We start from the raw sequence: 17,518 nt of genomic DNA, 5'->3' as shown, positions 1-17,518 counted from the left end.
TTTATAGAAAATGGTTGATTTTCAGTGTTTTTTTTTAATTTTTGCTTTTCTTATACTTATTGTCTATTTTGATGAAATTGTATTCCTTATTGAAAAAAGTGTGTCAGTATGTAAATAATGTCTGTGCTATTCAGGAATCCCTGTAGACATTGCAAAGGTGTGTTCATATTGCTATGTATCTTATCACTATTTGAGGTAGCTAAAAGTATGTGTTAAACCTGGTCACTAATATTTCATTTGAGAAGCCTTAAAATACAAGTGAAATCTGCTTCAGTTGCAGACAAAGACTTTCAGAAATGATAATTTTTTACTGCCGAAAAGATAAGCTTTCTTTTGAACTAGGCCTCATTTTTTTCAGGTTGTTTGGGGAAAAGTTTATTAAAATTGTCATAAAAGCTATTAAGACATTTATAAAGGTAAGATTGACAAAGCTTTAGTCAAAGCAACTCAGCTGACAACTTTCTGGTTAGTGAATTAAAACTGTGTATGGATTTTCCTTTTTTCAAAAGGAGAACCAAGTTAGGTATGTTACATGCACAACATAGAGTTATCCCTTATGGTTTTTGCTTTTTCGTGTTATGTGAACGGCCATAAAAGAAGTTAGGAGAGAAAGTATGAGTCTCATATCAAATTGTCACAGCTAGGAGTCAAGCAGGTAAAGCATGGGATTTGTCTGGACCTGTGTACTAGGACAGAGCCATCTCTAAATCAGTATGAAAGCTTGAGCTTTCTGGGCAATAACAGAAAATGATCCTCCTAGTTCAGGACCAGAAGCGACGTCGATTACATTCTGCCTTTGTTTAATCTAAACTTTTTTTTTTTTAATTTTTTTTTCAACGTTTATTTATTTTTGGGACAGAGAGAGACAGAGCATGAACGGGGGAGGGGCAGAGAGAGAGGGAGACACAGAATCAGAAACAGGCTCCAGGTTCTGAGCCATCAGCCCAGAGCCCGACGCGGGGCTCGAACTCACGGACCGCGAGATCGTGACCTGGCTGAAGTCGGACGCTTAACCGACTGCGCCACCCAGGCGCCCCTAATCTAAACTTTCTGTACGTGAGCTGGTATTGTTGCTCAGGACCAGGTCTGGAATGAGCATGATCAGGGTAAGCTGTGGTTAAGGTGTCATGCAAACCAGAAGTACAAGGGGTTCTGAGTTCCATGTCCTTTGAATTGCTGAACACCTACATTTATTGAACCTAGTTTTCCACTCCTCTTTACAGTGCACCCTAAGCACACCCCCCTCCCTACACACACAGAATCTTGGAGTCTTATATTTTATGAGATCACTGCCTAACACTGATTGTATGATATGCAAACTACTTTCGGGTAAATGGTTCCTGGTTCCAGCTGCTGTGAAGGATGAGCAGGAAGTACTTGCTGAATCTAGTAAAAGGAAATGGTTATTGCTTTAATCACTTTCTTGTTCATGGAAACACACACACACACACTTGCGTGCACACACACACACAGCATCTTGTACCTCTAAGTACCTAGCAATGTATGGCATTGGGCTATATGTCACAGACATAAATAAGGCATGGTAAGAGAAAGATGTAAATGTATATTATCATAATGTGACAGAGTAGATGGATTCTAAAATCAGTCTTAAAATTACTTCTTAAAATTGATTTTGGGGGCACCTGGGTGGCTCAGTTCGTTGAGCATCCGACTTTGGCTCAGGTCATGATCTCGCAGTTCATGATTTTTAGCCCCATGTCAGGCTCTGTGCTGACAGTTCAGAGCTTGGAGCCTGCTTCAGATGCTGTGTCTTTCTCTCTCTGTCCCTCCCTCGCTTGCACTCTGTCTCTTTCTCTCTCTCTGAAAAATAAATGAATGTTAAATAAATAAATAAATAAATAAATAAATAAATAAATAAATTTATTTTGTTGAATTGATGTCCGTGTTGGGGACGAACCTGGAATTTTCCCTGAGTCCGGCAGAATTGGTTTTGCTCTCATGCATTGGGACATTTCAGTTTATTATCAGCTGAACAACAGTTGGTTGATATGTGGGGTTTTGTTATGCAAAATCTGTACCTTTAAACATTAATCTCATACACAGAAATTTTACACGCTGAGACAGAGACATTCATCTTTCTCAGTGACTAGTGGCTGGTGGAATCATAGGGGCTCTGAAATCCTCTCTCTGCTGTAAAGTTAAGTTAACCCACTTCAAATATTCATAGAGATGTGCAGGGTGTTACGATTGCTCTTAACGTGTTTAGTTCTTTCTGCACTGTCACATCTGTCAGTTTAAGTATTCCGAAGGGAAGTAATGTGAGATAAAGAAGAGAGGGAATCTTAGTTTTCATTTCACAGATCAAGAAACTGATGCTCAGACTTGTTCATGATTTGTCTCAAATTACAACTTTTCTTTTCTTTTCTTTTTTTTTTTTTTGAGAGAGAGAGAAAAGGTGCAAATGAGCAAGGGGCAGAGAGAGAGGATCCGATGAGGGGCAGAGAAAGAGAGAAAGAGAGAGAAGCGGGCTCACCCAAAGTAGGGCTTGTGTTCACCTGAAGTGGGGCTCAAGCTCACCCAATGTGGAACTTGAACTCATGAACCCATGAGATCATGACCTAACCCGAAGGCTGGTGCTTAACAACTGAGCCACCCCGGGCACCCTCAAATTACAACTTTCAAGTGGTAGAGCTGTGACGAGGAATGGTGTTTTGATTCTAAGTATATCAAGGTACTATTATCATTATTATTATTATTATTAATATACTGTACTTTTAAATATCAGTGAAACAGGAAAATGGTTTTAGTGACTAAAAAGGCTCAGAACACAAATAAAAACAAAATCCTAAACTAAGAAAAAATGTCGAAAAATATCTTTGACATTTCATATTTGAAAGTTCTATCGCTTAATTTAGAATGTGTGAATAAATTCTTATTTTATACTGGCCTACATGATAAATGGAAACACCTAAGGGTAGACTATAATAATCGTTTCCATGTTTTATTTTCCTTCTGCTGGCTGCATGTGGAATGCATGAGGCCCCACTTAAGTGACGAAGCTGGGAACAAATGCTCCTGCATGATTGTAGCGGTATCATGATGGAGAATGGGAGACTGTAGGGGTGCACAAGGGCTCTGAAAGGCAGGAATAGTCTATTTATAGATCTTCATGGTCATTATAAGCTGTTCATTTTATGATGGTTGAAGTGTATATTTTGTAGACTTTGATATATATATTTATGTTAACTTTAACAATAAATTAAGGCTGAAAACTTTTATTATACCTCTACTGAAATTAAAATTTAAACTAATCAGGACTCAGAATAAAGTCACAGGTGGAGGAAACAGCCTTCTAAGCACAGCATGGCTCGCACAGAAGAAACCAGCAGAAGTAATGTATGGAGGACGCTAAACCAGTCCAGGGAAGAGAGAATTCTTTTACTACACCTAATGAGGAATTTCCAGCAGTGTCTGTGGGAGGAGCAAAGTCAACATAGAACCCCATTGTATAGGTTTGCAGTAGGTTATATGTCATTAGGTTAATGTAAAGAGGATATAGTTCTCATAACATTATATAATTTAATTTTCTTCACCCTTTCTACATTCTTGATGAAGTCTTTTCTTAAAGAACTTTTTTAAAATATTAAAAAAAAAGGTCTCGAGGGAAGATGGCGGCGTAGGAGGACGCTGGGCTCACCGCGCGTCCTGCTGATCACTTAGATTCCACCTACACCTGCCTAAATAACCCAGAAAACCGCCAGAGGATTAGCAGAACGGAGTCGCCGGAGCCAAGCGCAGACGAGAGGCCCACGGAAGAGGGTAGGAAGGGCGGCGAGGCGGTGCGCGCTCCACGGACTGGCGGGAGGGAGCCGGGGCGGAGGGGCGGCTCGCCGGCCAAGCAGAGCCCCCGAGTGTGGCTGGCAAAAGCGGAGGGGCCTGACGGACTGTGTTCCGACAGCAAGCGCGACTTAGCGTCTGGGAGGTCCTAAGTTAACAGCTCTGCTCGGAAAGCGGGAAGGCTGGAGGACAAAGGGAGGGAGAGCTGCTGAGCCCCTGGACGACAGAGCTCAGTTTGGTGGGGAACAAAGGTGCTCGCCAGCGCCATCTCCCCCGCCCATTCCCCAGCCAAAATCCCAAAGAGAACCAGTTCCTGCCAGGGAACTTCCTCGCTCCGCGCAAACACCCAACTCTGCTTCTGCTGAGGAGCCAAACCTCCGGCAGCGGATCTGACTCCCTCCCGCTGCCACAGGGCCCCTCCTGAAGTGGATCACCTAAGGAGAAAAGAGCTAAGCCTGCCCCTCCTGCCCCTGTGCACCTTGCCTACCCACCCCAGCTAATACGCCAGATCCCCAGCACCACAAGCCTGGCAGTGTGCAAGTAGCCCAGACGGGCCACGCCACCCCACAGTGAATCCCGCCCCTAGGAGAGGGGAAGAGAAGGCACACACCAGTCTGACTGTGGCCCCAGCGGTGGGCCGGGGGCAGACATCAGGTCTGACTGCAACTCCGCCCACCAACTCCAGTTACACACCACAGCACAGGGGAAGTGCCCTGCAGGTCCTCACCACACCAGGGACTATCCAAAATGACCAAGCGGAAGAATTCCCCTCAGAAGAATCTCCAGGAAATAACAACAGCTAATGAGCTGATCAAAAAGGATTTAAATAATATAACAGAAAGTGAATTTAGAATAATAGTCACAAAATTAATCGCTGGGCTTGAAAACAGTATAGAGGACAGCAGAGAATCTCTTGCTACAGAGATCAAGGGACTAAGGAACAGTCACGAGGAGCTGAAAAACGCTTTAAATGAAATGCAAAACAAAATGGAAACCACCACGGCTCGGATTGAAGAGGCAGAGGAGAGAATAGGTGAACTAGAAGATAAAGTTATGGAAAAAGAGGAAGCTGAGAAAAAGAGAGATAAAAAAATCCAGGAGTATGAGGGGAAAATTAGAGAACTAAGTGATACGCTAAAAAGAAATAATATACGCATAATTGGTATCCCAGAGGAGGAAGAGAGAGGGAAAGGTGCTGAAGGGGTACTTGAAGAAATAATAGCTGAGAACTTCCCTGAACTGGGGAAGGAAAAAGGCATTGAAATCCAAGAGGCACAGAGAACTCCCTTCAGACGTAACTTGAATCGATCTTCTGCACGACATATCATAGTGAAACTGGCAAAATACAAGGATAAAGAGAAAATTCTGAAAGCAGCAAGGGGTAAACGTGCCCTCACATATAAAGGGAGACCTATAAGACTCGTGACTGATCTCTCTTTTGAAACTTGGCAGGCCAGAAAGAATTGGCACGAGATTTTCAGTGTGCTAGACAGAAAAAATATGCAGCCGAGAATCCTTTATCCAGCAAGTCTGTCATTTAGAATAGAAGGAGAGATAAAGGTCTTCCCAAACAAACAAAAACTGAAGGAATTTGTCACCACTAAACCAGCCCTACAAGAGATCCTAAGGGGGACCCTGTGAGACAAAGTACCAGAGACAACACTACAAGCATAAAACATACAGACATCACAATGACTCTAAACCCGTATCTTTCTATAATAACACTGAATGTAAATGGATTAAATGCACCAACCAAAAGACATAGGGTATCAGAATGGATAAAAAAAACAAGACCCATCTATTTGCTGTCTACAAGAGACTCATTTTAGACCTGAGGACACCTTTAGATTGAGAGTGAGGGGATGGAGAACTATTTATCATGCTACTGGAAGCCAAAAGAAAGCTGGAGTAGCCATACTTATATCAGACAAACTTGACTTTAAATTAAAGGCTGTAACAAGAGATGAAGAAGGACATTATATAATAGTTACAGGGTCTATCCATGAGGAAGAGCTAACAATTATAAATGTCTATGCGCCGAATACCGGAGCCCCCAAATATAGAAAACAACTACTCATAAACATAAGCAACCGTATTGATAAGAATGTGGTAATTGCAGGGGACTTTAACACCCCACTTACAGAAATGGATAGATCATCTAGACACACGGTCAGTAAAGAAACAAGGGCCCTGAATGAGACATTGGATCAGATGGACTTGACAGATATATTTAGAACTCTGCATCCCAAAGCAACAGAATATACTTTCTTCTCAAGTGCACATGGAACATTCTCCAAGTTAGATCATATACTGGGTCACAAAACAGCCCTTCATAAGTTTACCAGAATTGAAATTATACCATGCATACTTTCAGACCACAATGCTATGAAGCTTGAAATCAACCACAGAAAAAAGTCTGGAAAACCTCCAAAAGCATGGAGGTTAAAGAACACCCTACTAACGAATGAGTGGGTCAACCAGGAAATTAGAGAAGAAATTAAAAAATACATGGAAACAAACGAAAATGAAAATACAACAATCCAAACGCTTTGGGACGCAGCAAAGGCAGTCCTGAGAGGAAAATACATTGCAATCCAGGCCTATCTCAAGAAACAAGAAAAATCCCAAATACAAAATCTAACAGCACACCTAAAGGAAATAGAAGCAGAACAGCAAAGGCAGCCTAAACCCAGCAGAAGAAGAGAAATAATAAAGATCAGAGCAGAAATAAACAATATAGAGTCTAAAAAAACTGTAGAGCAGATCAACGAAACCAAGAGTTGGTTTTTTGAAAAAATAAACAAAATTGACAAACCTCTAGCCAGGCTTCTCAAAAAGAAAAGGGAGATGACCCAAATAGATAAAATCATGAATGAAAATGGAATGATTACAACCAATCCCTCAGAGATACAAACAATTATCAGGGAATACTATGAAAAATTATATGCCAACAAATTGGACAACCTGGAAGAAATGGACAAATTCCTGAACACCCACACTCTTCCAAAACTCAATCAGGAGGAAATAGAAAGCTTGAACAGACCCATAACCAGCGAAGAAATTGAATCGGTTATCAAAAATCTCCCAACAAATAAGAGTCCAGGACCAGATGGCTTCCCAGGGGAGTTCTACCAGACGTTTAAAGCAGAGATAATACCTATCCTTCTCAAGCTATTCCAAGAAATAGAAAGGGAAGGAAAACTTCCAGACTCATTCTATGAAGCCAGTATTACTTTGATTCCTAAACCAGACAGAGACCCAGTAAAAAAAGAGAACTACCGGCCAATATCCCTGATGAATATGGATGCAAAAATTCTCAATAAGATACTAGCAAATAGAATTCAACGGCATATAAAAAGAATTATTCACCATGATCAAGTGGGATTCATTCCTGGGATGCAGGGCTGGTTCAACATTCGCAAATCAATCAACGTGATCCATCACATTAACAAAAAAAAAGATAAGAACCATATGATCCTGTCAATCGATGCAGAAAAAGCGTTTGACAAAATCCAGCACCCTTTCTTAATAAAAACCCTTGAGAAAGTCGGGATAGAAGGAACATACTTAAAGATCATAAAAGCCATTTATGAAAAGCCCACAGCTAACATCATCCTCAATGGGGAAAAACTGAGAGCTTTTTCCCTGAGATCAGGAACACGACAGGGATGCCCACTCTCACCGCTGTTGTTTAACATAGTGCTGGAAGTTCTAGCATCAGCAATCAGACAACAAAAGGAAATCAAAGGCATCAAAACTGGCAAAGATGAAATCAAGCTTTCGCTTTTTGCAGATGACATGATATTATACATGGAAAACCCGATAGACTCCACCAAAAGTCTGCTAGAATTGATACATGAATTCAGCAAAGTTGCAGGATACAAAATCAATGTACAGAAATCAGTTGCATTCTTATACACTAACAATGAAGCAACAGAAAGACAAATAAAGAAACTCATCCCATTCACAATTGCACCAAGAAGCATAAAATACCTAGGAATAAATCTAACCAAAGATGTAAAGGATCTGTATGCTGAAAACTATAGAAAGCGTATGAAGGAAATTGAAGAAGATTTAAAGAAATGGAAAGACATTCCCTGCTCATGGATTGGAAAAATAAATATTGTCAAAATGTCAATACTACCCAAAGCTATCTACACATTCAATGCAATCCCAATCAAAATTGCACCAGCATTCTTCTCGAAACTAGAACAAGCAATCCTAAAATTCATATGGAACCACAAAAGGCCCCGAATAGCCAAAGGAATTTGAAGAAGAAGACCAAAGCAGGAGGCATCACAATCCCAGACTTTAGCCTCTACTACAAAGCTGTCATCATCAAGACAGCATGGTATTGGCACAAAAACAGACACATAGACCAATGGAATAGAATAGAAACCCCAGAACTAGACCCACAAACGTATGGCCAACTCATCTTTGACAAAGCAGGAAAGAACATCCAATGGAAAAAAGACAGCCTCTTTAACAAATGGTGCTGGGAGAACTGGACAGCAACATGCAGAAGGTTGAAACTAGACCACTTTCTCACACCATTCACAAAAATTAACTCGAAATGGATAAAGGACCTGAATGTGAGACAGGAAACCATCAAAACCTTAGAGGAGAAAGCAGGAAAAGACCTCTCTGACCTCAGCCGTAGCAATCTCTTACTCGACACATCCCCAAAGACAAGGGAATTAAAAGCAAAAGTGAATTACTGGGACCTCATGAAGATAAAAAGCTTCTGCACAGCAAAGGAAACAACCAACAAAACTAAAAGGCAACCAACGGAATGGGAACAGATATTTGCAAATGACATACCGGACAAAGGGCTAGTATCCAAAATCTATAAAGAGCTCACCAAACCCCACACCCGAAAAACAAATAACCCAGTGAAGAAATGGGCAGAAAATATGAATAGACACTTCTCTAAAGAAGACATCCGGATGGCCAACAGGCACATGAAAAGATGTTCAGCGTCGCTCCTTATCAGGGAAATACAAATCAAAACCACACTCAGGTATCACCTCACGCCAGTCAGAGTGGCCAAAATGAACAAATCAGGAGACTATAGATGCTGGAGAGGATGTGGAGAAACGGGAACCCTTTTGCACTGTTGGTGGGAATGCAAATTGGTGCAGCCGCTCTGGAAAACAGTGTGGAGGTTCCTCAGAAAATTAAAAATAGACCTACCCTATGACCCAGCAATAGCACTGCTAGGAATTTATCCAAGGGATACAAGAGTACTGATGCATAGGGGCACTTGTACCCCAATGTTCATAGCAGCACTCTCAACAATAGCCAAATTATGGAAAGAGCCTAAATGTCCATCAACTGATGAATGGATAAAGAAATTGTGGTTTATATACACAATGGAATACTACGTGGCAATGAGAAAAAGTGAAATATGGCCTTTTGTACCAACGTGGATGGAACTGGAGAGTGTGATGCTAAGTGAAATAAGCCATACAGAGAAAGACAGATACCATATGGTTTCACTCTTATGTGGATCCTGAGAAACGTAACAGGAATCCATGGGGGTGGGGGAGGAAAAAAGAAAAAAAAAAAAAAGAGGTTAGAGTGGGAGAGAGCCAAAGCATAAGAGACTGTTAAAAACTGAGAACAAACTGAGGGTTGATGGGGGGTGGGAGGGAGGAGAGGGTGGGTGATGGTTATTGAGGAGGGCACCTTTTGGGATGAGCACTGGGTGTTGTATGGAAACCAATTTGACAATAAATTTCATATAATAAAAAAAATAAATAAAAAAAATAAAATATTAAAAAAAATTTAATGTTTATTTTTTAGAAAGAGAGAGACAGAGTGTGAACCGGGGAGGGACAAAGAGAGAGGGAGACACAGAATCTGAAGCAGGCTTGAGGCTCAGAGCTGTCAGCACAGAGCCTGACACAGGGCTCAAACTCAAGAACCGCAAGATCATGACTTGAGCCAAAGTCGAACACTTAACCGACTGAGCCACCCGGGTGCCCCTTTTTAAAAAATGTTTAATGTTTATTTATTTTTGACAGAGAGAGAGACAGAGCACGAGCAGGGGAGAGGCAGAGAGAGAGCGAGAGAGATAGGGAGACACAAAATCCAAAGCAGGCTGCAGGCTCTTAGCTGCCAGCACAGAGCCTGACGTGAGGCTCGAACTCATGGAGTGCAAGATCAGGACCTGAGCCAATGTCGGACACTCAACCAACTGAGCCACCCAGGCACCCCCTTCTTTTTTTTTTTTAATTTTTTTAACGTTTATTTAGTTTTGAGAGACAGAGCACAAATGGGGGAGGGGCAGAGAGAGAGAGGGAGACACAGAATCTGAAGCAGGCTCCAGGCTCTGAGCTGTCAGCACAGAGCCCAATGCGGGGATTGAACTCACGAACTGCAAGATCATGACCGGAGCTGTGAGGTCATAAAGTCGGATGCCTAACCGACTGAGCCAACCCAGGTACCTCTTCTTAAAGAACTTCTTTAAGCATTATGTTCGACAACTATGTGAATATAATAATTTGGGAATATAGAAAAATTGATATATTTAGGCATAGAGAAAAGACTGCTTCAATCACCAGAGGTATTATAAAACATAACCATTGAATTAGAACCAGATATCACCAACATAATTCAAGTTTAAAGGTGATCCAGTAGTCAGTTAATTTGTGTTGAGTCCCAGAATATTGGGTTAGAGCATTTTATATCTCACCTGCCTGGATAAGCATTGTTCCTGGAAGTTGGTATAGATCTGATTATGCAGGTAGAAGTCAGATTAGCTCGTTAAGTAAAATGGAGAGTGGATAAGTAGTTAACCCTTGGTATTTGTATATGTATACTCATAATGCAATTTTTTTTTTCAACGTTTATTCATTTTTGGGACAGAGAGAGACAGAGCATGAACGGGGGAGGGGCAGAGAGAGAGGGAGACACAGAATCGGAAACAGGCTCCAGGCTCTGAGCCATCAGCCCAGAGCCCGACGCGGGGCTCGAACTCACAGACCGCGAGATCGTGACCTGGCTGAAGTCGGACGCTCAACCGACTGCGCCACCCAGGCGCCCCTCATAATGCAATTTTTATGGGACTTATTTTTCTATAAATAGGTCATAGTATCGGGAAATTGCTATGATGGGAACTTTTCAGCCTTTTTTTCTCCAAATGTGCTTTCTGATCCTATCTCACTGTCCTGCTGAGGTTTCTAAAATGTACATATTGGTCCACATGGTAGCATCCAATAAGTGCCTCATGCTTCCTTCACTATGTTTCATTCTTTTTTCATTTCACCCTCTCGTGGAATAATTTCCAGTGGCCTTTTATCCAATTCAGTGATTCCTTCTTTTGCTTGGTCTAGTTTGCTCTGGACCCCTCCAGTGAATTTTTCAGTGCTGTTATTGTATTCTTCAGCTCCATGATTTCTGTTTAATACTTTTTTCTGTCTCTTGTTCAGATTTCCTCTTGGTTTGTGTTTTGTTCTCTGACTACAGTGAGCATCTTGATGACAGTTATTTTCAATTCTCTGTCAGGTATATCACATATTTTCATTCCATTAGAGTCAGTTTGTGGAGATTGCTCTTAGTCCTTTTTGGAAAGTGTTTCAACTTGTCTTCATTTTCATTGACTCTCTGCACTGGTGTCTGCACATTAGACAAACACCCATTTGGCCTAATACTCATGGACTGGCCTTGAACTGGAGAGGGCACCACCAATAAGCCTGGTCAGAGACTCTGGAGGCCTCTCAAAGTTGGTGCAGTCCTATCCTCTTTCTTTGTTCCTGGTGACCTCCCCTCCCCACCAACAAAGGCATCCATAGTGTGCCAGGTCCCATCCGTGCTCTAAAACATGCAAGACTGAAGTTAGTTCCTCAGGCAGCTCACAGATAAATTGTGTTATTGAACGCATTGTGCCCATTTTCCCTCACCAGAAAGAAGCTGTAAGAAAGGGCTTTTCAATTGCTTGGTCTGTGCTGAGCCAGGGGGAGGAGCTATGGTGACTTCCAGGGCAAACCACTGTCTTTACTCTCTCTCACCCCAGGCAGCTGAAGTGTGCTGTGTCTTGTATTCCCTCTGCTTTCTGACAGAGACTCTCTAGAAGCCAGTCTGCAGGACACAGCTAATAAAAGCTGGGGCATTGGACACATGGTGCACTTCTTTCCCTCCCCTCGGAGAAGCCAGGAACTTGGGGGTTTTGCCCAATGTGAAGGTGCTGTGCAAGGATAAGTATAGGACAAGAGGATATCTTGACCTTCCCTACCAGTTTCAGTGTGACCAGTTTCATGCTTTAACGGGGAGCAGGACTGCCTTAACTAGTGTCTGGATTTCCCACAAAAGCAATCTGTACATGAAATGTTTTCAAATCAGTGTATTCATGGAGGGTATGAGGTCTAGGGCTTCCTCTTCTGCCATCTTGTTTAATGGGAAATGGGAATTTATTCTTTGCCCCTCTTTGGGAGATGTCCATTCCCTACAGTGGAGGGAAAACTTTGGTAAAATTTTGAGTCCCTACAGCATTGGAGACACGTTACGGTCCTTTGTGTAAATACAATCCCCTCAATACCCTATTACACCTAGAAACTATTCCCTGTGGGAGAGACTGAGTAAGTGCCTGCCCTGTTTATAACTGGGTGCATTATATCCTTACACTTGCGTTAAGTGGCAAAAATGATAACTTGCGTTAAGTCTTCTGTGAATTTTAAGTGGCAAAAATGATAATAAGAAAGGCTGTTTAGTTTTGTCTGCTGCTTGAGAGGATTCAAAATCAGAAATTCTATTCCGTAGTTCAGAAAGATTTCCAGAGCACATCAGAAATTAAGAGTGGTCTCCATCCTCATAGAACCAAAGTGAGTGAAGTCTCAGAGACTAAAGCTTCCCTTTCAGAACCACAAGGGTAATAATGGTAGGGAAGAACCAAGGTTTTCTTGCCTAGAGAAGGTGAGTTTCTGAATTCCATTTATATTAATGTCCTCCTTTTGTGGTGGAAGTCCGGGGATCTAAGATATGCCACTTTCATTCCAGATTTTGCAGTCCTCAGACTCAAGTGAAATTGACGGAAGATCTTGTTGGAGGGGGGATGGTGGTGCAGGGAAGGTTCAGAGACATTGGGTTCAAAGGATGCAATGTATTGGTCAGTTCCATGGATGGAACTCTCACTCTTCCAAAGTTATGGTTTTTACTTTGTGGCATGGAACAGGAACTTAAACTCTCCTAGTCCTGGTCTTTTATTTGGATTGGAAACAATGTTTTTCATTCTCACCACACCAAGTCTAATCCCCATTAGAGGCCAGCACCAGGTTGATGGGTTGCTGCCTCCAATTTTACTGATTAGGGGAGGAGTCATGTGGTCAAAGAAATGAAATGAGAGGAGGCGATTCTCTCCTAGTCCAATCTTCTCCCTTAACCTTTGCTTTATGCAGCAGTCATGTTGACATATGGAAACATTGGCCTTCATGCTGTCAGCTCAGTTTTGATGCTCTGTGCCTATGCAGTTTATAAAGACTCTAATGAGGGAATGCCCAAGTCACTAGATTCACGATAATGGTAAAGCAGATCTGTGGGTCCAGATTAGGCTAGTCTCAGATATTCTTTGTACATACCCAATTCTCATGAGAGGCTATATGGTGAGAAAAATTGAATTTTTCTGTGTAACATTTTCCTCCTGTGTCCACAGATTCACTTAGAGTAAAATGGTGCCTGGGAATGCTTCTTTTGTGACTGAATTCATTCTGCTGGGGCTAACAGACCTACCAGATCTCCAGCTCCCCCTGTTCTGCCTGTTTCTAGTCATTTACGTGGTCACTGCATTGGGAAATTTGGGCTTGATAACTCTAATTGGGCTGAATTCACATCTACACACCCCCATGTACTTTTTCCTCTCCAATCTGTCCTTCATAGACTTCTGTTATTCTTCTGTGTTTACACCCAAAATGCTATTTAACTTCACATCAAAGAAGAATATCATCTCCTATAGGGGGTGCATGGCCCAGCTTTACCTTTTCAGTGTTTTTGGTATTTCTGAAGGTTATGTGCTGACATCAATGGCCTATGATCGCTATGTGGCCATCTGCAACCCACTTTTGTATAATGTTGTCCTGTCCCCTAAAGCGTGTTCCAGCCTTATGCTTGGTTCATATTTGATGGCATTTTCGGGTGCTATGGCCCACACAGGATGCATGCTGAGACTGACCTTCTGTGATGCAAACACCATCAACCATTATTTGTGTGACATCCTCCCTGTGCTCCAGCTTTCCTGCACAAGCACCTATGTAAATGAACTGGTGGTTTTCATCGTGGTGGGCATCAACATCATTGTGCCCAGTGTCACCATCTTTGTGTCTTATGGTTGCATCCTCTCCAGCATCCTCCGCATCAGCTCCACTGAGGGCAGGTCCAAAGCATTCAGCACCTGCAGTTCCCACATAATTGCTGTTTCCTTGTTCTTTGGATCAGGTGCATTTATGTATCTTAAACCATCTTCTGCTGGGTCTATGGATGAGGGGAAAATCTCTTCTGTCTTTTATACCAATATAGTTCCCTTGATGAACCCATTCATTTACAGCTTGAGAAACAAAGACATTAAACTTGCTCTGATAAAAACTCTGAATAGGGGAAAGTTTTGATATATCTGCCACTTGGCATTAGAAACTTGTATCAAATACTGTTTGTATTCCCAGTGTTCCATCTTCCAATTGGCAAGTATATGTCTCCTTTAAGTCCTGGGATTGAAGATTCCATAAAGGCAATCAAGGTTAATCCATTTTGCATATGTAAACATCAAGTATAAAGTGTCTTTTGGCAGGCTTTTCTCTTTTACCTTTGAACAGCCAAACCGACACATCAGTGATCCTCAAAATATATTTATTGTATGCATGGGAAAGTGAAGCTCAGAGTAGTTAGATTTACCTAAAGTCACATAGCTTCGTCAAATCAAAGCCTTCTGATTTGAAGTCTACTATTTGTAGTCTATTTTGCTCTACTTTATTCTGTTTTGTTTCAGTAACGGACTATGAGAAAACATTGCAAATTTGAAAATTAACTGTGCTTTGTTCCAAGATGATTCATGAATTTCTCTCGGTGTGGGTATTAGTTTTTTTCATATTCTCTTTCAAAAAACACTTTGATGGTTCTTTTTGTTGGGAGAGAGAATGCCTTGGGAGCTAGTATAGTAGAAAGATGTTTGGCTCAAATAGGGAGGTTATTTTTCTGCAAATTGAAAAGAAAAAAAAAAAGCCTGAATTTGCAATGTTTGCAAGTGTTTGTAATTCAGAGAATAGGCCCGGAAAAGAAAGGAGCACAGAATTTTGTCAGTAGGTCAGGACTCAACAAGACACATGGGCAACAAGTATGAATGAAGTCCCTTATTTATTGTGGGGAGTGGTTATGAAAATTAGGATCCGCGTTTCAGTTTGATTTTATATCCTATTCTGTAGAGAACTGTAACATATTTCAGTTTCATATACCTTTCATAGAACTATAATGCATAATGTCCATATATTAGTAGTGTTTTAGGAATGCAGATGGAAAAGCTGTAGGCACATTTGAGGAACCAGGTAGAGTGAGGGCAGCAGTTTCAGGTGATAATATAGTAAGAGGTAATTTGAGTTCAAATTAGGAAGAAAGGAATTTAGAAAGAAAAATGATGGATAATGAAAGCCCCTACCCATGACTCTCTCCTTTCTTGATGGCCCTAAAAATATGGAGATGAGAGGGTAGTGAAAGCATAAGTTATTTGATATATTTTTTAAAGTTAAATTGACAGGGTTAGAGGACTTGGAGGCAACTAAATCACTCCTTTTTTTATGGGCTTCCATATACTTTCATATGGATTTTTACATACGAAAACCTTGAGTTGCTGCTGATAGAGCAATGACAATTAAAAGAAAGATTAGGTGAATAAACCAAATTGTGACAATGTTTTTTCTGGAAGGATATTGGATGATGATGATGATGATGATGATGATGATGATGATTATCATTATTATTAGAAAAAGCAAAAAAATACTACTCTAAAAATCTTCAATTTGATGAATCAAGTGACAATTTAAATATTTTCTATTTTATTCACCTTCAAGGTTTTATTTAAATTCCAATTAGATACAGTGTGATATTGGTTTCAGGAGTGGAACCCAGTGATTCATCACTTACATACCACACGCAGTGCTCAACACAACAAATTCCCCCTTAATCCACATCACCCATCTGGCCCATCTTCCCCACTCACCTCCCCTCCAGCAACCCTCAGTTTGTTCTCTATTGTTAAGAGTCTCTTATGGTTTGCTCCCCTCTCTTATTTTTATCTTATTTTTCCTTCTCTTCCCTTATGTTCATGTGTTGTGTTTCTCAAATTCCACATGTGAGTGAAATCATAGGATATCTGTCTTTCTCTGACTGACTTATTTCACTTAGCATAATACCCTCCAGTTTCATCCACGTTGCTGCAAATGGCAAGATTTCATTCTTTTTCATTGCCATGCAGCATTCCATTGTATATATATGCCACATCTTCTTTATCCATTCATCAGTCAATGAACATTTTGGTTCTTTCCATAATTTGGCTCTTGTTGGTAGTGCTGCCATAAACATTGGAGTATATGTGCCACTTTAAATGAGCATTTTTGTATCCTTTGGATAAATTCCTAGTATTGCAATTGCTGGGTTGTAGGGTAGTTCTATTTTCAATTTTTTGAGGAACCTCCATACTGTTTTCCAGAGTGGCTGCACCAGTTTGCATTTCCATCAGCAATGCAAAAGAGTTTCCCTCTCTCCACATCCTCACCAACATCTCTTGTTTCCTGAGTTGTTCATTTTAGCCATTTGACAGGTGTGATGTGATATCTCATTGTGGTTTTAATTTGTATTTTGACTAATGTCATCCTCAATGGGGAAAAACTGAGAGCTAAGATCAGGATCTTAGCTAAAGATCTTAGCTAAAAACTAAGATCAGGAACACAACCGGGATATCCACACTCACCAGGTGTTCAACATAGTACTGGAAGTCCTAGCCTCAACAATTAGACAACAAAAAGAAGTAAAAGGCATTCAAGTTAGCAAGGAAGAAGTCAGACTTTCACTCTTCGCAGATGACATGGTACTCTACATGGAAAACTCAAAAGACTCCACCAAAAAACTGCTAGAACTGATCCATGAATTCAGCAAAGTCGCAGGATATAAAACCAATACACAGAAATCGGTTGCAGTTCTATACACCAATAATGAAGCAGCATAAAGAGAAATCAAGGAATCAATCCCAATTACAACTGCACCAAAACCCATAAAATACCTAGGAATAAACCTAACCAAGAGATAAAAGATCTGTCGCTGAAAACTATAGAAAGCTTATGAAAGATATTGAAAAAGACAAAAAAATGGAAAAACATTCTATGCTCATGGATCAGAGGAACAAATATTGTTAAAATGTCGATACTACCCAAAGCAATCTACACATTCAATGCAATCTCTATCGAAATAACACCAGTATTCTTCACAGAGCTAAAACAAGCAATCTTAAAATTTGTGTGGAATCAGAAAAGACCTGAATAGCCAAAGGAATGTTAAAAAAGAAAACCAAAGCTGAAGGCATCACAATTCCAGACTTTAAGCTGTATTATAAAGCTTTAATTATCAAGACAGTGTGGTGCTGGCACAAAAACAGACACATAGGTCAGTGGAGTAGAATAAAGAACCCAGAATGGACTCACAAATGTATGGCCAACTAATCTTTGATAAAGCAGAAAAAATATCC

At 40.8% G+C, this 17,518-nt stretch overlaps 1 protein-coding gene across 1 annotated transcript; it reads left to right on the top strand.

Annotated features, from left to right (window-relative positions):
- The first annotated feature begins 13,463 nt into the window (after window positions 1-13,463).
- On the top strand, window positions 13,464-14,396 carry LOC123600852 (olfactory receptor 145-like). Its single transcript, XM_045483283.1, has one exon. It carries the CDS (start codon window positions 13,464-13,466, stop codon window positions 14,394-14,396), a length of 933 nt encoding a protein of 310 aa, XP_045339239.1.
- The last annotated feature ends 3,122 nt before the right edge of the window (window positions 14,397-17,518 follow it).

This window comes from Leopardus geoffroyi, chromosome D1 (genome assembly GCF_018350155.1).
Source record: "Leopardus geoffroyi isolate Oge1 chromosome D1, O.geoffroyi_Oge1_pat1.0, whole genome shotgun sequence".
NCBI lineage: Eukaryota > Metazoa > Chordata > Mammalia > Carnivora > Felidae > Leopardus > Leopardus geoffroyi.
The sequence above is the reverse complement of the archived record's forward strand: the minus strand, read 5'-3'. Positions and strand labels throughout refer to the sequence as shown.

Bases quoted from the DNA above. Each gene is read 5' to 3' on its own strand.
- LOC123600852 (XM_045483283.1), top strand. From the start codon at position 13,464: ATGGTGCCTGGGAATGCTTCTTTTGTGACTGAATTCATTCTGCTGGGG.